A 25,352-nucleotide genomic window follows, 5' to 3' on the forward strand; every position below is an offset into this window, starting at 1 on the left:
GCTGTAGCCTTTTACAGGTGGATAATAGGCCATCACAAAGGACAACCTTCCCCCTACTACACAGGCCCAGTGTGCCAAGGCTGACCTTTCCTTTTTCTTGCAGTGTCTGAACTGATTAGCTTTGCTCTGTGGCAGATATGCCACCCCACTGTCTAAAGTCAGCCTGATAACAACTTGAGCCAACTCCTCCACTCTGACACAACAGTTGAGATGCAGTATGGATGGCTGGTGGGCTGATAACGGTTCCCATCTTCATATTCTAACCGTCCTTGAACTCACTTGCTCTTTGAGGGCCGTAGATAGCTCCTATCTACAGATGTGTTAATTGAGCTTTTTCAGAATGAAGTCAGCATATTCAAGTAGTCTGGGGGCTCGCTGGCAAACCAGACGAAAGCCAGAGCCTTGGGAAATCACATGATTGTAGCTGACCTTCATCTAATGGTCTTGGGACAACACAAAACTGCGGTGAATAAGCTTTGCCTGCAGTGACAGAAAGAAAAAAAATCCCACAGTATTTTAAATTACCCTCAGAAATATCCAGCAGCCATTGCATGTGGTGCATAAATTTATTTCAACATATATTAACATTTTGTATATTCCTTTTTAAATTTTGTTAAAGACACAGTACATACAGTATTTACATGAGCTTCTACGATTTTTCAACAAAAAAACAAAAAACAGGCTAAGACGAAGGCTACTCTCTCTAGAGCTAAAATAAAACTCGATAGATTTTGACACCTCATCATTAAACTTGACAATTCCTGTCATAACAGTCCATGAGAAACAACAGTACACATTAGAACAATAGATAGCAGTTTGATGATGCTAATGGCTCTGATTTAAAAGCAGCAGCTGCTCACATCTGAAATTCGCCCCAGTTTACGCACCGTAATGCCATGTTGAACTTTGCAATACACCTTACTCGGTGTTATGCTGTATTAAGTTAGACTACTACTTTACATTTCCTAATGCACACTGAAGGTCAGTCTAATCCCTGTCTTTTTCTTTTATGTAGATCCTACATAGAGTAAACAACAAGTTCTAAGGCAGAGCTAATTCACATTTCACTACCATCTACTCTAGGATTACCCTTTGATTAATTCTTTGAGGCAGCCAACATCTCAGTATACAGTACATCCTTCTGAGAGGCCTTGATATGGTCAACTCTACAGAACCACAAGTAAAGATGGAAAGAGACAAGGAAACTGATAGGGACCATCATCAGCTTTGATTATTTGCTGGAGGAAAATGTGTCATTCAGTACAATAAGTTAAGTCAGTGGTTCCCAACCCTGTTTCATATGACGTCATCCTATAGCCTCTGAAAAACACTTCAAATCCATAGCTTTCAAAATCAGTCCGCTTTTATATTTAAAGGTATTCACCTGAAATAACTGAAACTGGACAACTTTAGCTTGCTGTACGCTCAGCTAGTCAGTTAGATATTTTGGCCATCCATTACTACTATCGTCGTACTTTAATCCTACATTTCAGTACATTCATTTGCTACTTGTTTACTACTTTTAGCAAAATGATTTAAATGCTATTATCTACCAGTTTCACAAATTATCCATTATGTTTAGGTAACAATTTTGTTGCTACTTTTAGCTAACAGATTCAACTGTGAATTATACTTTTATTATGCTATTCCAGTTGATACTCAGTGCTGTTATCTAACAATATAACTGCTAGTAACAATTTTAGCATTGACAGTTTAAAAAATTGGCACAGCTTCTAAAAGCCTGCATTTTATCGGAACACCAGCAGGTGGCACTAGCCGTGGCTGCAAAAAGGCTACCAGTCGTGTAGAAGTCTATTTACCTGCTGAGTTAAGGGACTCCATCATTTACTTTGGTTTATGCTGAACAAAAAATTAAGTCTGTTTTGTAAATCTTCCTCATACTATGTTTCAAAATGAAGATTAAGTTTGGCGTGAAACCAAAAACTCATTAGCTAGCGACCCGGCAATCACAAGTCGCATCTGTTACTTTGCAACCAAGATGACAGCAGCTCAACTCGAGGCTTCAAAAAGGACTTCAGCAACCAGGAGGTGATGCAGCAATAACCACATCCATCATACACAGTTTTTAGTAATTTTTTTTAGAAGGTACTTTTTTGTTGTAATCTTGCTAGCTGCTGTATTCATTAGCTAACTGATAAATTGTTATCCAATATACTTGGCAACATATTTTTGTCTTATTTTAGTTCTCTTAACTAATAATTCATCCATTAGCTATTTAAGCAATCTATTTTAATCATTTACTTTTCTATTTTTAGCTTATCTGGCCCAAGAACCACTGAGCTTATGTAATCCCCCAGGCCCTCCATAATTAACCAAAATTACTACTCCTCTTAAAGTATTGGTCAGGTTATAGTTAAACTTGTACACTGATGTGTTTTAACCCAAATTGTGCTCAAGACTAAATTAACAATTGTTGTTTGACAGTCACTTATCCAGTTCAATAGGAATTGCGACTCCTCCTAGAGTAGTGGCCAGATTTTGTCCAGGATATGATTAATTGTGAGCCTCCTTGACTTTTCAGATTATTTTAATTCATAGTGTGTGAAACACAACCAGCAGATTAATTTAATGCATGATTTGTGATGGGTCATGGGGCCAGATGAGCTACTATATCAATGATAATCTGGTGATAATTTATACATTCTGTTTGGTTGCCATTTACTTCTCAGTCCTCTTCAGCTTCTTCACCTAATATTTCTATGTACCCTGTGACTACCGCAGAAGTAGCCAGGGTTCATGAACTCAAGGTTGGGACTCACTGAGCTAAATCATTGTCATGAGGAGCTGTGGATGAGCACTTTTTTTCTCTTTTCTTTTTTGTTCACTGGAGCTCAATTAGTCTTCGAGAAGCGGGCAGAAGCTATTAAACCTGAGGAGCGCTGGTACCGACAGTACAGGGACAGAGGTGATGAGCTGTCACAAGAGGAGTCGTTACATGAGACGAGAACACATTCGCACAAAGCTGAGGTGGACACACACACCTGACTGACATAAGAGTGAAGCAGTTCAAGCAGAGAGAAAAAAAAAAAGGTAATTAGCACGCAGTGAAGCGTAGAACACACTGCTCCGGTTAGATGCATTCCTAATAAGCAGTATCTCGATGGAAGCTGAAGCCGGGGCTCTGCTCCGGTCGGGAACAATCAACAGCTCGCTCATTGTTAATGGCTGAGACTTAGGTCATCCTTCCAGACAATGTTTAAGTAATAGAGGGGCTGCGGCGACATATACCGAGTAACAATTGCAAGGTGTCGACCTGCACAGGGGCTCTCGTTAGCCTTAACTGATCAAATTAGGACAGTCTGCTGCTGCAATTGACAAACAGGAAGCATAATGATTTTTTTTTATGCAGGGAATGTGTGTTGCCCGTGATTAGGCTGGGGTGAAAGGACACGGCAGGAATAAATTAATTTGTGTGTCTGGCCAGGGTTAAGACCCAGTCAAATTAAAACCCAAAACAGTCAAAGAAGAAAAACGAAAAAGGGGACCAGCAGCTGCTACGATGATAGAGAAAGTGATATTTCTACATAGCACATCTATTTTTTTAATGATAGACTCTACACTCTGTCATGTTTTGATGCTACATATGATGCATTGACCCCGACAGTAACCGTAAAACCCTTTCCTGTTGTAGAAAATTAATACAGCTACATCATTGAACTACCTGATATTACGGTGCCCTCCTATCAAATTATGTACAATATCGACCTTTTCTCCAAGAGTTCATTTACAAAAAAATCTTGTGCTTTTTTTCCTGTTGTTGTATTCATCCGAAACACACATACACGTCCAAAAACGCACACGGCTGGTAGAAAAGAAACAATAAAAAGCCTTTTCTCCTCCTCGCCTCCTGTGTTCGCCACCATTTTCACTCAGAAAATGCACAATCCCTGCATTCAGTTGCGTTTAATTGGAAATGAATCTCACTGAGAGCAGTTCAAGATGTGGCAGATGTGTCTTCCAGCCACTCAAAGGATTCTCGTTAATAATAAAACAGGAAGTGACCCACTGAAGTGTCCTGAGCTGATGCCTTTTCGCTGAGAGTCTGCCTCTCAGTCTAGACACCTACATGAAAAGATGCTTCATACAGACTGCTACATTTTTTTTTTTCATTTTTATCTTTGTAAAACTTTATCTTGAAAACATCTATGAGTTTTATCCACTGGAAGTTTGCAGGAAGTCCGAGAAATGGCAGTTGAATGTAATTGCGTAGATTGCCTTCTGATAACAAGCTTCCGTCTGAAAAGGTCGCCTGTTCAGAAGAATTTGGGGGATCTCCTGGACATAAATAAACACTAAAGTAAAGAGACACGAAGTAAATCTAAATATAATATCATAAGCACCACCACAGTGTATGGGCAGGAGAGCACAAATGTTAGGGTGGCAATAATGAGCTGCCTTGAGGAGTGACAACAGACTCTTAAACACGGCTTCTCAGCTTGGGAAGCAGTCTTTGGTCACAAATCAAAAGCTGAATAGTATTGAATGTCAGTGATAAGCTGTCCCAGTGTGCATCACTGACTGATGATGTCCATTTCCACTGCTTGGGATTGGATCCTGAGCTTCTCTTTCATGTCTAAATTCTCCTTTTTCACTGGGCTCTCTGTGCTAGTTATTAACACCTCTTCACAGCTTGTTATTACTGTGAAAAGCCCTCTAGTCTCCAGTGCTAGCGCTAGTGTGATCACACACAGATTTCTATGGCCGTCGCCATCACCATCTGGCTTTTGTTCTTGTCTCTTCCCGGAGACTGGTGCTGTCCGGACTCCTCTCTGGGAGACAACGGGTCGGAGAGGACGCTCCTTTTGAGGGGAGCCGGGCGCAGGCAGGATGTTCCCGGAGGCGTGGAAGGCTCGGGGTGTCTGTGGGAGGAACGCGAAGAAGTGGACGTTGAAGAGGTGCAGCTGCCGGTGCACACTCCAGAGCTTGACCTCTCACCTCTCTTGGCTCGACAAGACGCTCTGCGCCTGAGCTCGCTGACCAGCTCGTACTTGACAAAACAGAAGACATCCTTGACGCCGCAGCGTTTTTCCGGCTCAGCGGCGAGCAGCCTCTGAAACATGCGCAGAGCATCGTCGGTGAAGCGGCGCCACTGAGACGGGTAAGTTCCCACGGGACACCCCGCTTTCTGCCAGCGTCGGAACTCCTCGTAGAAGGCGTCGGCGGGCATAGCTGCCTCCCAGGGGAAGTTGCCCGTCAGCATACAGAACACCAGCACGCCAAACGCCCACACATCCAGGCTGGTGGTCACCAAAAAACCCTCTGACCGGTTAGCGCGGCAAACCTCCGGAGCCGTGTAGGGGATGGTGCCACTCACCCGTTTCACACGGCAGCCCACACGTCGGGTCATACCAAAGTCAGCCAGCTTGATGCGGCGGCACTCGCGGTCAAACAGGAGCACGTTCTCGGGTTTGACGTCGCGGTGCACCAGGTTTTTACTGTGCATAAAGTCCAGGGCCAACCCCAGCTGCTGCATGCAGCGTTTGACCATTTCTTCTGGAAGACCCACCTAAGAGACACATACAGAAAAGAAAATCAGGCAACGTCGATTAATACAATCTGACGGGTACATTACATGGAGGAGGTGAGAGGTGACACAGAGAAAAGAGCCTTATGGTGAGAATACAGTACCAATAAAACATCGATGTTATATAAAGAAAAACTGAAACACGCAGAACCTCAGTTCTAAGTCCCGGTCCAGCCATTTTTAAAGAGTCTTCAGAAGAACCTTGAAGTCGAGCATTCCCTGCACATCAGCCGGAATAGCACTAAAGGAAAGTGAAACGCTTTGCACAGAGAGGAAACCGGGACAAAGACGAGGCTCCAACCCCAAGAGAGCTTGTTAAAACTGCCGTGACTGAACATCATGACTGATTGGAGCAGCTCAGGCTGACTGTGAGGCCGGTGATTGGTGGAAGGATGAATGATGGCGTTACCTGTGGGGGTATGATGTCGAAAAGGTCCCCGGCGGGGGCATACTCTTGTCCAAACACGTAGCTGTCCTCCGTTTCAAAAAGCACGTCCAGGACTTTGATGATAAAAGGACTGCAGCTAAGTGAGCCTGTTAGGCTGTATTCCCGCAGGAAACTTTTCAGCTTTGTCTTGTTCTTGGTAACAAACTTCAGGGCCATTTTGGTGCCTAAATAAATAAATGAAAAAAACAAAATCACACATTAACACAGAGAGCACACAAACACAGTTAAGCTCTGGTGTACTAAACCTGTGTCTCACATAAGTACTGCCAACATTTTGCTGTCCAACACTGTCCATGTGTTACCCAAAAAGCACTTAATGTGAATTTGGAACTATTTCCCGATACTCTCGGCGACTAGAAAGATTTCTGACTACTCAACCCTTTCTTTGTGACAGCTGCTGTGTTCATTCATCATTTACGCAAACGGTGCACGGTGAATGAAACTCACCTCCGTCACACACATAACCAGCTGTTCACAATCACAGCTGGAGGATCTCGTTAATGCTTGCACAGCTCGATAAATCTCCGACACATTGTCATTCTTCTCCACGCCGCTTTAAACACTCCCTTATACTGCGCTTATACAGAGCCAACTCTCTAATCTTGGGTTTCTTACAACAAAAGATTAAAACCTAAACCTGAGAAATCCTCAACCAACCCTTCTAACTCTGCCGAAATTAATTCCCAGCAAAGTGCCTCGAGACTTTGCGGCGTGCTGATCAGCCTTAAGTGGTTATGCTCAACTGTGAGGCCCGCTGGCACACCGTAGATGCTGAGATTATAACAATCTGCTATCCTAAATTTCAGTTTTTACGCTTGATTAGTTTGGAGACGGGAATGGCGGCTGGAAGAGCTTTTGCACCAACTCACCCTGCGTCCTGTGCACCACCAGGTCCACCTTCCCGTAGGTGCCCTTCCCCAGCTCGCGGATGTGCTCGTACTGTTTGGCTACGTCTGCGGCTGATAGAGAAGTGATGGCCAGGGCCTGCATATCCTCCACGGGCACCCCTCCGCAGTAGCCCATTTTTGACGTAGGGGAGCCTCCGCCGCTGCCCACCCGCCCCGGTCCAGACGGAGAAAGAGACAGGCTCGCCTTGACGCTGTGGGGCAGACTGATGGGAGAGGAGAAATCCGATTAGAATCAGATTACTATGATGATGCCTAGCACTTTATACATGTGCTATACTGCACGTGTTTATCCTTCTTGAGTGTCACATCCATGCATTACCCATCTAGACGGCCCATCCCAAGGGATGGTTAAATCAGGAACGCCTTAATGGACCTTAATTTCCATACAATCAATGCAGGAAAGGCATCTACAGGGGGAAAACTTTCAGTAAATGTGTCGTACTTCCTGCTGTCTCTCTGGATCACTCTGTCCAGCTATCAAATGTGGCTGTACTCAGACAGCACTTACTGGCAGACAGCAATGGGAAAATCAATAACAACAGGTAGAAGGAAAAGGAAACATATCGAGAGGGCTGACAGCTTTAAGGTGTAAACATGCTGGTACGACATGCATGCCTATCTGAGACGGCTCTGAACTGATCGTCGTCCGTATAAGTAATTAGCTTCGCCTCGACAACACATCTTACTTTTGCGCCACAGTCGCCCTGAGCATTTCTGTCAAACTGCTCAAAGTGAGGAATAAATGACTGCAACGGCAAAGTTTTGGCCGCTTTTCAAAAGCGCTAAGTTTGAAATAGGTCAATGCGATCCTGCGAGAATTTAAAAAAATATAGGCGGTTTAATTGAGTGTTCAGACACACATCGCTGGTAACAAATTAAATATCAGGGATGAGTGGATGCACGCGTATTGGTTACAAGGTTGAGCGAATCAAAGGAAAGTGAAAGAAAACCGAAGCTATCAAATAAAGTACACAAAATTGAGCTTTTGGTGAAATGAAGCAGAACACCCTAATGATCCCATCCATTGTCTCAGTCTCTGTTCAGCCCCCTCCTCCCGACACACACAATCAAATTTAATCATCCAATCATGCACAGTGAGCACACACACACGCACACAAACACTAGTAGGAACCAAATCAGCACAAACAATTTTTGCTGATGGCCTTTTTCATCCGTCATTCAAAGCCAGCTGCCTTGCTCTTTGTTCTTTTTCCCCCTGGAGCCTGGTTTCTCAGCGCCGCTGCTTTAAAACCAGGCTCAGAATAAAGAGCATCAACTCTGTGTTTCCATTAACATTTTGGTACACCTTTGGTGAGAAACAAAAAAAAAAGGACTCTGACTTATTGCACAGTACTAGATGTTCAGCTGAAAATATGGCATGGGGTATATTTTTGAGGCATTTGGTTGGTGCTGCTCTTGTGGGTAGAATGTGATAAATATAGCTATTAGACAGTGAAGCCTAAAATAAGATGCAGCCATTTGCAGCTTTGTGTTCTTGGCTCAACACCCTTTCTAAAAAAGAAGAAGAAGAAAAAAAAAAACAAGACTGCAAATAGAACGAGTGCCCTGTGTACCCCATGTACTGTGCAGATAACGCTTGTTTCTTGATTTTATCATAACCGTGGAGATGGTTATATAAGAAGCTATGAATATTGTAGCCATCTCGTGCTGAGCGTCCTCGCCGCATGTAGCCTTCAGCGAGTCGACGCACGAGGCGATGACTTCCAGATCAGAGTGCAGTCCGGGTTTGGTGATACACAACACAGAACATTTCCTCTGACCGCCCACCCCACGTGGCCCCCACAGCTCTCGATCGGGGCTTGTTTACCGGCACCTTCCAGTCAGCTCCACAGGCCGAATGTGGAGCATTTCAGCATGGATCCATAATCGCGTTACTCAGCAGCTCCCACAAAGACATCTTCCCCCACCCTGCATTTCCCTTTGCAGTAGTGAATTAAGAGGCCTAAAAATGCGACGGTGGATGGTTGGAAGATGCCCCCCCAACTGCACCCTGCAGAGATGTTGTAAATGTGAACAACAGGAAAAAGGCAGTGCAGTGAAGCCGGAGGTGGAGGTGAGGTGTGGGGATGAGGCTGTGTGTTTTTTTCCGTGTGAGTGTTTGCACGCGAGTGTCTGGGAGGGGAGGCAGGTGTATCAGTCCCACAGTGACACTCTATTAAAGGCTCTTTGTGTTCCTACCTCTGAGAGGGAGCAGCTGTCAGCCTCAGCACGACTCAGCGTTTGTGCCCGACCTACTGATCTGCCCCGCCGCCCTCTGCTCCCTCCTCGTCCTCTCAGGCGGCCACAGACAAGGTAACGCGCACATGCTCCACATACAGATGAAGATTGGGCTCGAGATGAATTTGCATATCTGGGGATTTTTGGAGCCAGTCTTATTCATTTCAATCAAAATAAAGCAGCTCCCTAGATTGGCTGCTTCTTCTCATATTTGTGTTTCCGTTTTGTGAGAGGCCTAAAAACAACTGCAAAAAACTAATGATTTTTTTTATGTATAAGAAAGAAACAATCTGTTTTCCAGATTTATTCTTATTCTGTTTGGGAGATAATGCACTATAACAAGCTGTTTCCCCTTCTTACTGTTTTACTTCATTATCACCACAGCGATGGACTGACATTTCGTGTTTCCTCATCCAAGCTTAAAAAGGGAGCTGTTCAACTTTTGTTCTAGCTGGAGACAAACATAGTTGAACCCTGTGACAGATGCTCCTAGCTTTTTCTTCCACTGTCAAATGCTCAGAGGGTGTAGCCCTAAAAGCCAGGGTTGGCACTGTTAGTCCATCTGTAGGCCCACTGCATCAGATTAGACTGAAGTCTCTCCTGTGTGCAATAATAGTGTCCGGAGAATAAATCCTACTGGGGTGATCCTTTGATTTTAGCTTTTAGCTCTCATATAGTACCTTCAGTAGGTCTTAAATCTTACCAGTCATCCCAAAGGAAGTGCAGCTAGCTAACATTACAGCTCAGCTAAGGTGTCACACACAGGTAGATGCAGGCAATTTTTTTTTTCTTGGAGTATCCAAGTCGCAGCTCCTGACATTGATAAACACTGCTGGAGAGCTTTTCAAATATATTTTTATGGCACTTTGAGCACCGTCACACAAGCAGGAAAGCAGACATCTCTACTCAGACGGAGTGACAAATTTCATATTAGGTTAAATCCCTGCAAAACTGAACTCCATCCTCTGCCTGCGTTTGTGTTTAGTGTCACCGTGCACACAGGGTATGCCAGCAGGTCAACAGGGCAAACATTCTGTTCGTGTTGATCTGAGCATTTCAGCGTTTGCTTCTTCAAGTGCAGCTTCACAGAGATGTCTGGAGACTCTTAACGGAGCGATTTGTCCTCCAAAGATAAACTGTAATAATGTCAACAATTCATTACCATAAGAAATCAGAGCTCGGAAGCAGACAAATCCTATCTGTCACATTAACATGGGGCTCATTAGGGAGAATTATTGTGTATTCAGTGAGCTACTGGATCTCCTGGTGTGATGAGTGTGAACGGCACAGCTGCAATGAACTGTGGCCTGACTTTGATCAGGACATGAAGACTTTATGAAGGTAAGATTCAGATATAAATCGATATAAATAAACATAATAGATTATATATAATAATAATAACTTTTTTTAAGATGAAAATGTATTAATCAATCTCCAATTAATATGTTAATGTGCATAAAGCGTATATATTATGGAAAGCGGAAACAAATCCAGCAGCTTTACACACACACACACACACACACACACACACACACAGAGTTTGTGCTTTTAAGTCCGTCCCTGCTTCCTCCCTCCTCTCCTTCATCTCTTTTGTCTATTGCTGAAAATGTAAACAAGGGGCTAATGAAAGAAATAAATAGACTGCAGAGCCTGCCTCGCAGCTTTACCTCTCTGTGTTACTAATGGACTAGTTGCTTGTCTCTCGGCAGAAGAGTCATTATGGGTGAGGACTGATCTCTTGTGTCCAATTTACTGTCAAAATGCCCAACGTGCCTCGCCTGTGGGTCAAAGTGAAACCAGCGAGTGAAACGCGACGTGACTAATGCGGTTTCTCCTGCTGTCTGTCTGGGGAAAAAAAGCAACTGCACGCAGCGAACAACATGTACAGTATCTGTTGGTCTGTCTGTCTGCATTTCCTTCCTTCTTGTCTCGCTATAGGTGGGCAGAATAAAAACACTGATCATTCAATCTAAACTAAATGGCTTCCTCCTGACAGCCACTTGCAGGGAGGACACTCTGTTCTTTGCCCAGACTTTTTAAAAAAAAGAAGCTGAATCTCCTTCGTCAGCAAAACAAAACTTCATGCCCAGTGAGTTGGTGGGTTTAGTGCCTCCGTCCTGCTGTGCTGTGATAGGTGAACCAGTATCCACAGACTGCAGACGCTCACTTTGACAAATCACCTGCTCTCAGCCCTGCACAGCTGCCCATATGGACGAACCCCTGCTGGGACCGAGCCTGCCGTAACCTGCTCCTGGCTTGCCTCGCTTCTGCCCTCTTTCCCCATCATCCCTCCCTCCCTCTGCTGTATGTCACACAGCCTGGAACAAAAGCTGCCTCCTGCTGGAAAGACCAAAGACTCTGTATGGGATAACCCAAGGTTAAACCTTCCCTAACAAGGACTGAGAGCGGTGGTTAGCTGTGAGGGGTGACACAGCAAAGGACATGTCGTTCAAAGACGACAACCAAGGCCTATCTGTGACATAAAAGGGCAGAAAATATGAAAAAAAACAACCTTAAGAATAGCAGCTATCATTATTGTAGTTTACGATTAAGGTCTGAGGTATAAGAACTTGTAAACATCTGATTATAAACGCCAATCAAAAATCAACGTCACCCTCGCTGTGATGTCTGTCAGCGGTGCAATAAGCTGCCTATGGGAGAAGCTGTAAGCTACCCTCACTCTCTTACAGCCTCACAATCCAGTAACCTAAAGTGATGAGAATGAGAGAGAGATGGTGTGGAAATCCAGTGAGAGAACTGAAGCATTGCCTCCTCAGTAACCACACAGCTCGTGTCCCTGTGATGTCACAAAGATGGGGGAATGTGACTTTAATTTGAGCTCGGTAAAATGGGGTTTAAACGGGGGTGTAGATAAATGATGTAACAGCTCCGTTAAGGAGCATGTTGCTTTTTTTTCTCCCCCAACCCTGAAAAAAAACAACCTCTACTTCAAGGCAAGCTAACAGTATATGGTGCTTTGTTATCTTGCACAAACACAATAGCCTCTAAGCACAATTACTAATGCTGATTGCTCAGGCTGCATTCACTAACTCTGCTTTATCTCTCTCTAAATACATCGGTGACAGATTATTCGTTTAAATCTGAAGCCGAAGACAAGAACAGACACAATTCAAGAATTGACTGACCAGTTACTAGAATAACGCCATATTAACGCAAACTGAAAAAAGGCCTTAAATAACAGAGTCTATACAGTGTTATTCGCACAGGACGAAGAAGGAAAAGAAGCCAACAGAGAAAACACAAGCACATGTGTCACAATATGTACACTAATTGGGTGTCATTAGATGTTCTAGGATGTAATCTGCGCGTAATTGTTTTGTTTGTGTATTTTTTATACCCAGCAGGGGCCAGACATCTGAGCAAGGGGAGTAAAGAGCTTCGTGTCTTCTATGCATTTTAATTGACAAACCATTTGCATTCTTTGTGTCCTCTGGGCAGCCATGTTTTACCGTGACAGCCACTGCACAGGCAAACCGTGCCTGCTTAAATGGGATCTTTTGATAAAGAGATCTAAATCGGGCAAAACTTTGTTAAAGACGGCGTATTAGTCACGTGCACGTGGGTGTCAATGGGCGGAGATGGGTTTAGTTGGAGCTGGAGCTGGTTATTGCCCATTATAGCCTACTGTAGCTATCTGTGGAAGCTGGAGAAGTTCTGCAGGGTTTGTTTGGAACATTTTGGTTGACTTCACGCTGCTTTTTCTGTCATAAACAGTTAAGAATTTCAGCTGAAAGCGTAGTGTGTGTCTGGGGTGTTTTGTTTTCACACCGTTCAGGTCAATAATGTGCGTCTCCTACTTCACCAGAAAAAATTAAATAAATCTGCCAAAGCAGAAAGAAATGTCAGCCACTGCAGCTCCTTCATATACAACCGTTGGCTGCTGTTGTGTTTCAGTTAGAGTCCATTACCAGCCTCCAGCTTGTGCTTTTTATGGGATTTTCAAGTCAGCTTCTCATTTAAATGCATTAGACAGCATTAGGGATGAGATATCACCTGTCTGCTCTGGACAAAGTCTGAAAGGGCCATTAAAGACCAGGATGCCCTCACATCCACAGTGCGGACTGAATAACAAAAACAAAGGGGGTGGGGGTGATATATGCAGGTTTCACAAATAATGTGGATGAAAACACAGATCGGATCGTTTCTCAACCATTAATACCAGTTAGAATGACTCATAGCCTGGTGGTGGGGAAAAGATAAAGCTGCTGTGCTGTATAATAAGTGCTGACACCGGGATATTTTTATGTGCTCCTGTATTATTCATGCACGGATATGTTGTGAGTGGGTCAAAGTTGAAAGTCGCTCAGAGTGGGGAGCACCAGATTTTAATTGCAAGAGCGTTGTATTACATTTAAAGTATCGCAAATAAAAATTGGGACACTAAAAGGAAAAATAAGGATTTTCTACTTCAGCTGTTTCTTTCCTTCCTCTCTCATTTGCAGTGTCATGCATCATGCAGGCTGACCCGGTTTCAGGCACCTCGGGGTGCATGTAAGGTGTTACTCACTCACCTGCTGGCGACCTGTCTCTCTCCTCCATGGTCCTGCATCCGCTCGGCGAGCAGAGCCTCTGCGCTCTGCTCTGCTCAGCGCCGATCCGTTTGATCCGGTTCTCCTCGTTGTTATCGATCACTCAGAAGCGCCACAGAGTTCTTAAAAAACAACAACAACAAAAAACACCTTAAAGCCTTCGCAGTTTCACAGCCTGCTGGCCAAAATAAGACGCCTTTGCCCCCCTGTTTTCTGGAGATGCTCTTCAGTTTGAGACTTTCTTTGGAGGCGGATGGAATCAAAGCAGCATCTGATGCTCAGTGCTGAGATGGGGACACATGCTGGGATCCCTCCTCTGTGCGCCCACCATCTGAACCTGCCGTGCAGCGGGAGGATGAGGACGAGGAGAAGGATGAGGAGGGTGCGTGTTTATCTTTCGCTCCTCCAGCGGTCCGCATGACCCAGTTCAGCACCACACACACATACACACTCAGAGGCGAACCCATTCATTCGCATCCACGCAGGAACCTCAGCGCAGCTCCGCTCTGCACGCACGGACGCGTTTGCGTGTTTCCTGCGCTCCTCTCTGAACTCAGCCCAGCGGCCCCGCTGTTACTGACGGCCGGTCAGTCCGTACTGTCCGTCGCTCTAGAGTTGGACAGTGGGTGTAGGGGAGAGGAGGGGAGGGGGTGTCTCAGATGTTTCTCCTTTGCAGGTCCTACCAGTCAGTTTCTTCATTGTTCGCCGTCTCCACCCCTCCGGCAAACTAATACGCTCACGTGTCCTAGGTCCTAGCGCCGGACGCGCCCACCCAACGAGCCTAAAATGCCTCCAGGGGCTTCTTTAACTTTTGATTCATGCTTTGAACGAGCAGGCTTCTCCGCTCTTGCGTAATTCAACAGCTTATGGCCCCAATTGCGTGTACTTCACACGGTGACTTTGCCAACTGTCCTTATTAGGTAACAGCGAGGCAAGACTTTCGATTAATTCACTGCTCGCCCTTTACTGTACATGTTAATCAACAGGCCTCCCGCCACACTTGTTTGCCAACCACAACAGATTGGACTGAGGAAAACGCCGTGATGTAATGGGAATGACTTTAATGCATCATCAGGGAAGAGCAGACATAGCTGGGTTTGTTTGGAGAATGCAATGCTTTCACACGTTTATGATTTTTTAGTGACATCCACTATTGATCCATGGGGTTTAATAAGATGTTGGTCCACCTTTGGCTTTCCACAAGGTTTAGGAGTGTGTTTATCGGAACTTTTGACCACTCTTCCACAAATGCATTTGTGAGGTCAGGCACTGATCTTGGATGCGAAGGCCTGCCTCACAGTCTCCACTCCGATTCATCCCAAAGGTGTTCTCTCAGGTTTAGGTCAAGACTCTCAAGTCAAGTTCTTCCAAACCAAATTAGCTCATCCATGTCTTTGTGGACCTTGCTTTGGGCACTGGTGCGTAGTCATGTTGGAACATGAAGGGGCCATCGGCAAACTGTTCCCGCAAAGTTGGGAGCTTGAAATTGTCCAAAAGTTCTTGATATGCGGAGGCATTAAGAGTTCCTTTCACTGGAATGAAGGGGCCGAGCCCAACCTCTAAAAAACAACCCGACACCAAACTTTACACATGCCACAATGCAGTCAGAAAACTGCCATTCTATTGGCAACTGCCAAACCTAGACTCATCCATCGGATTGGCAGACAGGAAAGTGTTATTCATCACTCCATAGAACATATCGTCACCGCTCCAGAGTCCAGTGGTCATGTACTTTGCCACACTTCAACCAATACTTTGCATTGGTGATGTAAGGTTTTCATGCAGCTGCTTGGCCATGGAAACATGTTCCATGAAGCTCTCTATGTGCTGTTCTTAATCTAATCTGAAGGCCACATGAAGTTTGGAGGTCTGTAGCCAAAGACTGCAGAAAGTTGTTGACTTTTGGGCATTATGTCCCTCAGCACACCGTGGCTGAGTTACTGTCATTCCCAATCACTTCCACTTGAGTATATCCTTCTCTCATCCTCCCCCTCTTCTGATGAAGAACAGGACACTGATACCCAGCGTGTCAGTAAAGGTGAGTATGGTGAGTATATCCTTCTCTCATCCTCCCCCTCTCCTCACGAAGCTTCTCCTTCAACCTCAGTTCTCACCTCCTCAGCAAAGAGAAGCAGAGAAGACATCTGCACTGAAGAGGTAAGTGCAAAGAGGTGCAAGGTAAGTGATGACACGTTCTGTGGCCCTTCAACATCATCAGGTTCTTTTGGTCTCAGACGCCTCTGGGACAGGCCTTTTAACCTTTCACTTTATGACAGTGACCCTGACTAGGTGATGTTAGAACTTGTTCTTAAACTTTAAACGTTTAAGTTGGCCTTTGCGTCTTGCAGTGTTTGCAAGACACTTTCTTGCTTTGAGGACAGTTTCTTGTAAATATCCTTTACTTTTTAATTAACTTTGTAATGTTTAAGTTAATCCTTTGTGTCTTGTGATGTTTGTAACACAGCTAACTAAGAATATCTGACTTTTAAAGAATATTAACTAACACATGTGAAATGTATTGTTTTTTTTCTTAATATGTGACATTGCCTGTGTGACTGTAAGGTAGTGTTTTAGGTGTTGTTACTTCTATTTTTGTTAATATCACAGGTAACTGTTTAAATGACTTACATATTTTTTCTCACGCTCTAGCTCACCATGCAGGACAAAGGTAAGTCCATACTTAATGTCAACACAAATAAGTAGAAATGGTTTAAAAATGATGTCGTGAACTGACTGTAGTCTCTTGTTTTTACATAAGATATAGCCTGTGGCTAAGGGATCACAGGTAAGGTGAAAACACACAACAGAAGAAAAGTAAATTGAACAAATCAGTGATCTGTGAATTCATCCTTTTCTCTTTGTCTTTTTGTCTTCAGGTGCTTTACGCTTGTCCTCTCCCAGCATTCCAGACGGCGCTAACACAGAGAGATGCTCCACCCAGAAGACAGCCTTACCCCAACCCGATGAGAAGGATGGATGACCAAGTGACAAACTGGAGAGTGGTGCTGTGTTAAGTTATCACCTCATATTGGCTACAAACTGTCTTGAAGACTAAATCCTTCCAATAGCTGGTATAAATCATCGTCCTACAGTACTGTAGGTCTAAGTTTATTTATAGTTATTGTGTATATATGTTGAGTTTAAAATAGCATTTTAACAACATGCTGCAGCTACCTACTATGGAAATGCTGTTTTGTGTTAAAATTAAGTCTTTCTTGTGTTATTGCTTTGCAGGGCAGCTGAGAGTGGACAGAGTCTGACTGGCCACAGCACCACCCCTCTTCACCCAGGGTGAGGAGGGTCCTGACTCCGCCTGCACAGAGGGAGTTGTGAGCATGCACTTCTGTGTCGGTGGGTTTAGGAGCCTCCTCACACACACGCGGATAAAGACTGTCACTGGAAGATGTCTCCATTGCATCAGCAGGACAGGACGTAAGCATTTGTATAATGTTACAGTTTGTGATGTTTTATACACGTTTTTATTGCTTCATTTCAAACTAGGAGATATAAAATAAACCAGTTTTCATAATAGTTTCTGTCTCTTTAGTTGTTTTCTTAAAGCGATCCATTCTTTCACAAATGTTTGTAGAAGCAGTCTGCAAGTCTAGGTGTTTGGTTTTATACATCCTCTTGTTTTTATACGTGGAAGTGATTGGACTGCTAATTTATATCAGACCAGCAAACTGTGCTCCTTATACTTTTCCTTATTTTCCCTTCTCACCCAGCATCGAAATAACAAAGAGAGGCATGGTATACTTAGATTACATATTGACAGTGAAAAATAAGCTGTTATGGCAGCTAAGGTTTTAGGAAAAAGAAGAATGACTCGTATAAAAAGGGGCAGCACAGGGGAATGTGATCTTTAGTTTCCTGAAAGTGAAAAAATCTGACCCATGTTGTTTTAATCCTTGTTGGGGAAGTGCTGGATATTGAATAGCTGCATCTTCAGCAGCTCTCGGAGGCATTCAGGTGTCTCACAGTGCGCTGCACCATTAGGCCAACAGGCAGCGAGGCGAAGACTTTCCTCGGGGTTATCGTGGGAACGGAGCTGTCATAAATCACCGTGAAGGTCAAGAACTGTGCGCCGACAGCAGAGAGCATGAAGGGTCAAATACACTGAGGACACAAACACACACACCTCCAAGCTGTGAACAACTAGGGCTGCTACTCCTCTCCTCCCCTCCTCACTCCTTTTTTTTTTCAGGCACAAAACTCACGTCCCAGTTTTCACTTTTTTGTGTGTCACCTAAAGTTTTCCGCCTCTTGAAAGATGATGGCCTTGTTTTTTTTTTTCCATGTTCTCAAATTCATCTTCATGTAGTGTTTACTGCATTACTTTGTATCCTAGCTTCACTTCGAACCGCAGTGTCCTAAGAGGAATTTACACAAGGCCTCAAGAACCAGAAAAGCCTTCTTCCACCCACAGTCCAAAGACAGTTGGTTAGGTTAACTGGTGATTCTAAACTGATCATAGGTGTGGCCGCAAATGGTTTTTTTTTTGCCTCTCTCTGTCTCTCTGTCCAGGATGTACTCTCTCACCCAACAGCTAGAATAGGCTCCAGCCCCCCGTGACCCATATTGGGTAATTGGATCAGCCAAGAAGAAGGAAAAGTACAAAAGCAGAAAGTTCCCTCAGAGATGGGACAAACCTTTCTGTTTCCACATGAATATGAAGACTAGTTAGCGACCTTAACAACCCTTTCCATCAACTAAATATCTGGGAACAGTTGCAACATTTGCTTTGAGTGGTAAAAAAGTATTTTAAAGAAGAAGATTTTCTTATTTAATGTCATACCCTATTAAAATGTTAGATGCTCATATATAAAAAATGGACGTTTTAAATAATGACATCAGCATGTCTTCTTAGGCAAAAGCACAGGTTTTAGACTCCTGCAAACATGTAATTTCAGATCTTTTTTTTCTACTTTTGGTCCTGTGTGATGTCAAAGAAGTACAGCTGTTTGTGAGGAGCAGCCAATCAGAAGAAAGCTGGCTTAAAGGGAGTGTGGCCTTAAAATAAGAGAAACCAAAGTGAGTAGCTGAAGACAGAAGACAAACTACTTTTTGGCTTCGTGTAGGTTAAAAGGGGATTATTTTGAACTGTGGAAAACCAAAACGTGTGGAAACTTGACCTTTAAATAAATACTGGAGAAAAGTACCTTACTGAATTGAAACTTAGGCTGGTGGATTCTTGCTGTCTACTGACTCTTATTCCTTATATTCCCACTTTATGCCATTTCCCCAGTCTTTTATTTTGTCATTAGAAAGTACTATTTTATTTTTAAGAGAAATAAAAGCGATCAATGTTGACTATTGATGCGTTCACAGACATTAAGAAAATTTTAATGTCATAATCAAAGTGACACAAACCAGACTGTCCAAGTTTCAAGCCGTTTCCTTGTCTCAGAAACTACATTTCCCACATTGCAATGGGCCCGTCACAGGGCGATGACGCAAAATTTACGCGCGTGTAACCTTGTCTTCCTACTCAGTAGTGTTTCTAAATCAGGCGTGGATACGTTAGTTCGTTTTTGATTGTTTTTTTTATTCCGAAGTTATGAGCAGATATATTTTACCCGTGTCTGTCTTTGGAACAGTGTTTGGATGCGCTGTTTTACTGAAGTGAGTAACTAATCATCATCATGAGGACACTGCGATGTTTCTGGGTGCTTAATTCACACTGGAAATGTGTCATTTGCTGCTCAAGTGCATTCAATTCAGTGACAGAGAGTCGTCATACTGGGTATTGTCACGTTATTTAGTAGTTTTTGGAGTAACTGAAAGGGAAACACTTCACTCTTACACAACCCCACAAGGTACAGCCTTCTTGGCTAAATGGTATAGCTGAATAGAGCCGATTTTACAGATTCAAAAGGTGTTAATGAAATTCTGTTCGCACATTAAAGAGCGTGAAGGCAGGGTGATTTTTGATGCTCTGCCTTACTTAGTTAGAACAAAAACAAGAACATTTTGGGTAGTGCTGTGCAATACTTTTAACCTATAAAGGAAGCTTATTATAAGCAATTTATTTATCCAACACAATTCATCGGGCTATATACTGAACTTAGAGCGGGCAATACAATATCAAGTCGATACCGGATCAGGTTTTTTTCTGGTAATGTGATGAAACACAAATAAAACCGGCAGAATGAACATTTCAGACACTGTGTTAATGCAGGCTCCCTTCTCAGACTGACACACTGTAAAGCCTCTCTGATTTCATTTCATTAACCTAACCCATGCATGTGTTTGGACTGTGGGAGGAAGCCGGAGAGCTTGCAAACTCCCCATTTGAACCCAGGACCTTCTCACTGTGAGGAACGTCCTGTTAAATAAGTACAAAGCACTTTACAGGCAATAATCCTGTGTGGTGGCATGTTCTCCCTGGGTACCCTGCCCTCCCACGACCCTGACTTGCCCAGTGGTTAAGAAAATCGATGGCTGGATAGAAAAACAACAGTAATGCTGAGTTATAAAAGCAGCTATGTAGATTAGCTGCTGCAGGCCAATTAAGCTGTGAACTGAGATCTGAGGGTGGTTATGTAATGTTCACAGGTGTGACGACCTCTGGTTGTTTGCTCGAGTGAAATAAATCTTGCCGCTCTTCTCATATCTTACTTTCTGCATGCCCTCGCCTCCTCTCTTTGTGTTTTAGGCTTACGATGTTGATTTATTCGCCTGAACTGAAGAAAAACCCACTTTAGGTCAAGTCTTGTTGTTTTTAAACGTGGCGTATCAATAAAATTGACTTGACTTAACCTCCCACCTGAGATGCAAGCAGAGCAGGCGAGAAAGGAGTCAGGGCCTTTAACAAACTTAGATGTTGCTTCAGAGCTGTCATTCTAAAGCAGTCCCAGCATAATGTGAGATGCACCTGAATCATCTGCTCACTGTTTTGCTGATGCTGCCAGATGAGTTGGCAGAAAGTTTTGACACTCAGTGATCTGTGTGTCATGCTCACGGCTTCTTTTTGCTCCTTCTCGAGGTACATTTAAAGAACTGAGACATCCTTCAGGAGGGTGAGTGGCAGTCTCCAGTGTTTGAATAAGATACCAATAAATCTTTGTTTAATTATTTTCATAGAGACCGTATGACTGGAGGCCGGTGTCCTAGTAAGGCTACCATTAATGAAAAGACTGTGGTTATAACAGGAGCTAACACAGGCATTGGAAAAGAGACTGCCCGAGAACTGGCAAGAAGAGGTATGGAGAACCTGATTCCCCTCTGATTTGGTGCAAAAAGGTGCAGCTACTTTTCTCTCACTGACACACCTTGCCTTTTAAAAAAAAAAAAAAAAAAAAATTCTCAACATCATCAGGTGGTCGGATTATTATGGGATGTCGCGATACGGAGAAGTGCGAAGCAGCTGCAAAGGAAATTCGGGGGAAAACCCTGAATCCTCACGTTTATGCACGTCGCCTCGACCTGGCCTCCATGAAGTCAATCCGAGAGTTTGCAGAGAGGATCAAACAAGGTGATGAACCCAGAACAGTTCAGTTTCAGGTACGGGAGTAAAGCCTGCTTCTGTAACACTGTTTCTACTGTAGAGGAGCCGCATGTGGACATACTGATAAACAATGCTGGGGTCATGAGGTGTCCACAGTGGAAGACAGAGGACGGCTTTGACATGCAGTTTGGAGTGAATCACTTAGGTACACACTAACCTCTAAAAATCACAAGCTAGACTGACTATGCATTCCAGTGAAATTTCCCTTCGTCCGTCACGAGCTGATTCTGACTTTGTCTCCCACCAGGCCACTTCTTACTGACGAATCTTCTGCTGGATAAGTTGAAAGAGTCCGCCCCCAGCAGAGTGATCAACCTGGCCTCTCTCGCCCACATTGTTGGAAAGCTTGACTTTGAGGACTTGAACTGGGAGAAAAAGAAGTTTGATACCAAGCAGGCGTACTGTCAGAGCAAGCTTGCCAATGTTCTGTTCACCAGAGAGCTCGCCAAGCGATTACAAGGCAAGTCTACTGGCTGCTGTATATGTGGGCATGTGTGGGAGAGAGTACGGCCTGTGTTCTTGTTTGTAATTGGCCAGTGGACACGTATATGTGCGGTATGTATTTTTAAACAATGCTGTGTGCAACAGGCACAGGAGTCACAGTGAATGCGGTGCACCCGGGAGTTGTTGCCACGGAGCTCGGGAGGCACACTGGCCTTCACCAATCACAGTTCTCGAGCTCTCTGCTCAGTGAGTATCCCGTTTCCTTACTGGATCCCGAATCAATAAAAGCTCACCACACTTAGCCCAGTCTGTGTAGACGCTAACACATCGGGAGAGGAACTGTTCTTTTTTTCTTATTAATTGGGGGGGAAATTTAAAATAACGTAACACACATCTAAAATAAGTTCTATTTAATTTTAGTTGCATAGCTCAACACTGTGACAAATGAATTTTAACTGTAACTCATGTTACTGCTCAAAGTCATGTAGTTTTTAATAGCACAATTACAGACAGTGTAAAACATGGTTGTAGCTTCTGGGTTGGAAAAATAAAGCTGATGCAGAAAGCTGATGCAATCTGTCTGAACACCACCAGATGGCGATAGATGTAGTTGCAAAAAGACATCTGAGGGAAATCTGCTTTCTGTCTTCACCTATGTAAATGCTTTCCTGCTAAATTCATGGGTTTAATTATACTGAATACAAACTTAAATCTATTTTGTAAACGTTGGTCATGCCATGTTTCAAAAAGTAGGATTATCTGTGGTATTTTCCACTCGCTTATTGACTAACGACATATTCATCATAAGCTGTTACCCAAAATGGGACTTTTGGATGTCACAGTAGCTACGTTCATCCTTTATACTGTTTAAAACTAAAATGCAGGTGCTGCACATTTATTTCTCTGGTTCTCGACTTACAGTGCTGTGCAAAAGTCTTGAGCCACTTCCCATTTCTTTATATTTTGCTTTCAATGAGCCAGACTTGCTCTTTTATTATGGTGGTCTTGAGAAATACTTCCCCAGGATTTCTAAAAGACTTCTTTGAACACAGAAAAGTGCCATCAGATTTCAATCCACCACGCAATACCATCTGGAAAACATCTGAGTGGTAATGGCTTTGTTTTTCAGCACAACAATGATCCTGAACACACTGCCAATGCAGTAAAAGCATAGCTGGATAGAAAAACACACAGGGGAACACAATCGGTCATGGATTGGCCTCAGCAGAGCCCGGACCTCGACGTTATTGAGCTAGTGTGGGATCATCTTGACAGAGAACAGAACAAAAGCAGCCAACATCCAAGAAAATTATGTTTGCAGGTGTTTCAATAAGTCGCTGCACATATTTCACATTTTCCAGCAAAATATAAAGAAGTGAAGGCTTGCTCAAGACTTTTTCACAGTACTGTAAAATAATCTAAAATATTAATCAGCAAAGAAATGACATCCCAGTTCTATTAAAGCCTCTTAAATCAAACACCAGCAGTGTGGCAATGTTGTTCACTTACACTGTATATAAAACACTGATGCAGCCCCCTCCCTGCCTCTAACCTATATTCTTTCTAAGTGTATAGTGTTACCCTGGCAACTCCAACACAGGAGATGAGGATTTCAACGACAACTTCCTTCTATATTTTTTAAAGCTGTGAATGTACTTTACTGCTAAGGGAATGCAAATTCCAGGGTTTAGACTTAATAATTAAAGCCCTTATCTGTGGATAAGGGTTAGGCTATAATACTAATACTTCAAAAATAAATAAATAAAAATAAAAACACCTTAAAACCTAAGAAAAAGGGCCTGCAAGTTCCCAGTTGCAAGTTGCATCTAATAGAGGATGATGTTGTAGGAGGATAAAGCGGCGTGTGTTTAAAGCTAATGTTACTCAGTCAGATCCACCTCCTGCTTTTTTACATGTGGTTTGAATCCCCTTGGCTACATAAACATTTTCTACTGTGGAAAGCAAAGTTTTTGGTGTTGAATTAAAATGAACCTTTCCTCCCAGGTCCCTTTTTCTCATTGTTGGTGAAAAGCCCAGAGCACGGGGCCCAGCCCAGCGTCTACCTGGCCGTGTCTGAGGAGCTGGAGGGGGTGACGGGGCGGTACTATGATGTTATGACCGAAAAGGAACCAGCGCCCCAGGCCCTGGACGATGAGGCAGCTTGTAGGCTGTGGGAAGTCAGCAGCAGGCTGGTGGGTCTGGAGCACGAAGGACAGCCCAGCGTGTCAAACCCATCAGCGGAAGGCCAGAACAAAGCTGCACAGACAAACCCAGCGCAGACACTCGGGCAGAATGTAGGAGCAGCTGTCAGCACTGTAGGCCTATAGGTCCTCTGAGCCAGCAGGAAATAATGGACCTTTATCACTTGAGCTGTGCCAGACACAGGAACAATTCTCTGTCTCAGACTTTGAGTCTGAGTGTCTCTATAATTGCAGTCTTTTGTATGTTCATTTATGTTCCTGCCTCAGGATGTTCTCTCTTTTAAAGAGAATCTGTAACTTTGAAACACACTTATGGATTCAAAGTTACATCCAGTTTGTATTTCTGACTTTTCTCTGCTTGTTCTAGTGATAAAATGCAAGAAGTTTTAAAATAAAGTGCTACCATGTCATTATGAGCAAAAAAGTGAAAGAGGGTTTTCAACATACTCCTAAAAGCCTACCATAAAACAAACATAATGTTGTTTTGTTTTTTATGTCAAAATCACACCAACGTCCTGCTTTCTGTGGAGTTGAAACCTTGCACATTAAAATACACACCAGCAGAGGCTGTGTATGGTATGCTTTCTTTCACAAAGAGAGCACAAAATCAAATCTCCTTTGGTTGAATCATGTCTGTAATCGGAGAAGAAAGCATTGTTATGCAGTCTTACTGGAGGACTGGAGCTTTGAAACTTTTTTTGTGAATTCCGTCATGAAAAGTTGAAATAAAGCGCCACCTGCCTGCTTAAGATTAAAATACATGTGCTGAAAACCACATGAAACCCTATTTAAGAGTTTGTGTTTTTTTTTTTTTATTCATACATGCAGATTTGGCAATAATTTCTTCAGCTGTACAGCGGTGTTAATTATTTTTCCTTCAAATTAATTTGGCTTAGAAAGCATTTTTTTGTGCACTGAAACTATATATTAAAACAACTTTACAAACGTAACTGACGAATTTACACACTAACCTTAAATTGTTCCAATTTATTATTGGAAGTATTAGAAAATATCTAAAAATACAAAGTATGACACTAAAGTTAAATGCAGGATCGCTTATGTTATTGCACACTCTTATGAGTTCTGCTTCATCGTCCTCACAAAAACAAATCAAGTTACCAAAGAACTCACAGTGCAGGTCTGATCCTCTCAGACATGCAGCCTGAGTGCAAAGAAAAACATCCATCCCTTAAGTATTTAGAGGATCCATTGCACGGGGTCCTCTCCAACAGTGTTTTCCAAAGTAAAGATCAATAGGGGGTGAGGGAGGAGGACACTTCACTAATGCACACTGATCAGCATCAGCCGTGAAACCGTAAACCCTCAATCGTTTAATTCGGGGTTGGTTTACAGATGGAGACCCTCGCTGGTGCCATCCTAGAAGCTGATGGCGATTGTAGACGAGCAGCAGAATAATAACAGGGTTTTCCTTTGCTGGGGAGGAGACTGCCTCCAGAGGATGGTGCCGTCTGAATCAAACCAGCTTTGACCTCTAAATAAATAAATAAATA

At 43.4% G+C, this 25,352-nt stretch overlaps 2 protein-coding genes across 5 annotated transcripts; one reads left to right on the forward strand and one right to left on the reverse strand.

Moving 5' to 3' along the window:
- Positions 1–552: 552 nt before the first annotated feature.
- On the reverse strand, positions 553–14,429 carry sbk1 (SH3 domain binding kinase 1). The gene is made up of 4 exons (XM_005939479.3): positions 13,672–14,429; positions 6,863–7,104; positions 5,955–6,157; positions 553–5,527 (listed from the first exon to the last, which is right to left on the reverse strand). The coding sequence occupies exons 1-4, from the start codon at positions 13,707–13,709 to the stop codon at positions 4,703–4,705; spliced, it is 1,308 nt and encodes a 435-aa protein (XP_005939541.1). The 5' UTR covers positions 13,710–14,429; the 3' UTR covers positions 553–4,702.
- A 4,684-nt stretch (positions 14,430–19,113) lies between these two features.
- Positions 19,114–24,649, forward strand: LOC102294004 (retinol dehydrogenase 13). 4 transcript variants are annotated; one of them, XM_014339149.2, is made up of 8 exons: positions 19,115–19,311; positions 20,675–20,708; positions 20,841–20,891; positions 21,008–21,163; positions 21,237–21,341; positions 21,444–21,656; positions 21,785–21,886; positions 23,645–24,649. In XM_014339149.2, exons 4-8 carry the CDS (start codon positions 21,022–21,024, stop codon positions 23,965–23,967), a joined length of 885 nt encoding a protein of 294 aa, XP_014194635.1. In that variant the 5' UTR covers positions 19,115–19,311; positions 20,675–20,708; positions 20,841–20,891; positions 21,008–21,021; the 3' UTR covers positions 23,968–24,649. The 4 variants fall into 4 exon arrangements, with proteins under 4 accessions (XP_014194633.1, XP_014194635.1, XP_042083505.1 ...); XM_014339147.2 differs by lacking the exon at positions 20,675–20,708 and having other exon boundaries at positions 19,114–20,674; positions 20,773–20,891; XM_042227571.1 differs by having other exon boundaries at positions 19,115–20,708.
- Positions 24,650–25,352: the final 703 nt, after the last annotated feature.

This window comes from Haplochromis burtoni, unplaced genomic scaffold, assembly GCF_018398535.1.
Source record: "Haplochromis burtoni strain Fernald_Lab_line unplaced genomic scaffold, NCSU_Asbu1 Contig_268, whole genome shotgun sequence".
Lineage (NCBI taxonomy): Eukaryota > Metazoa > Chordata > Actinopteri > Cichliformes > Cichlidae > Haplochromis > Haplochromis burtoni.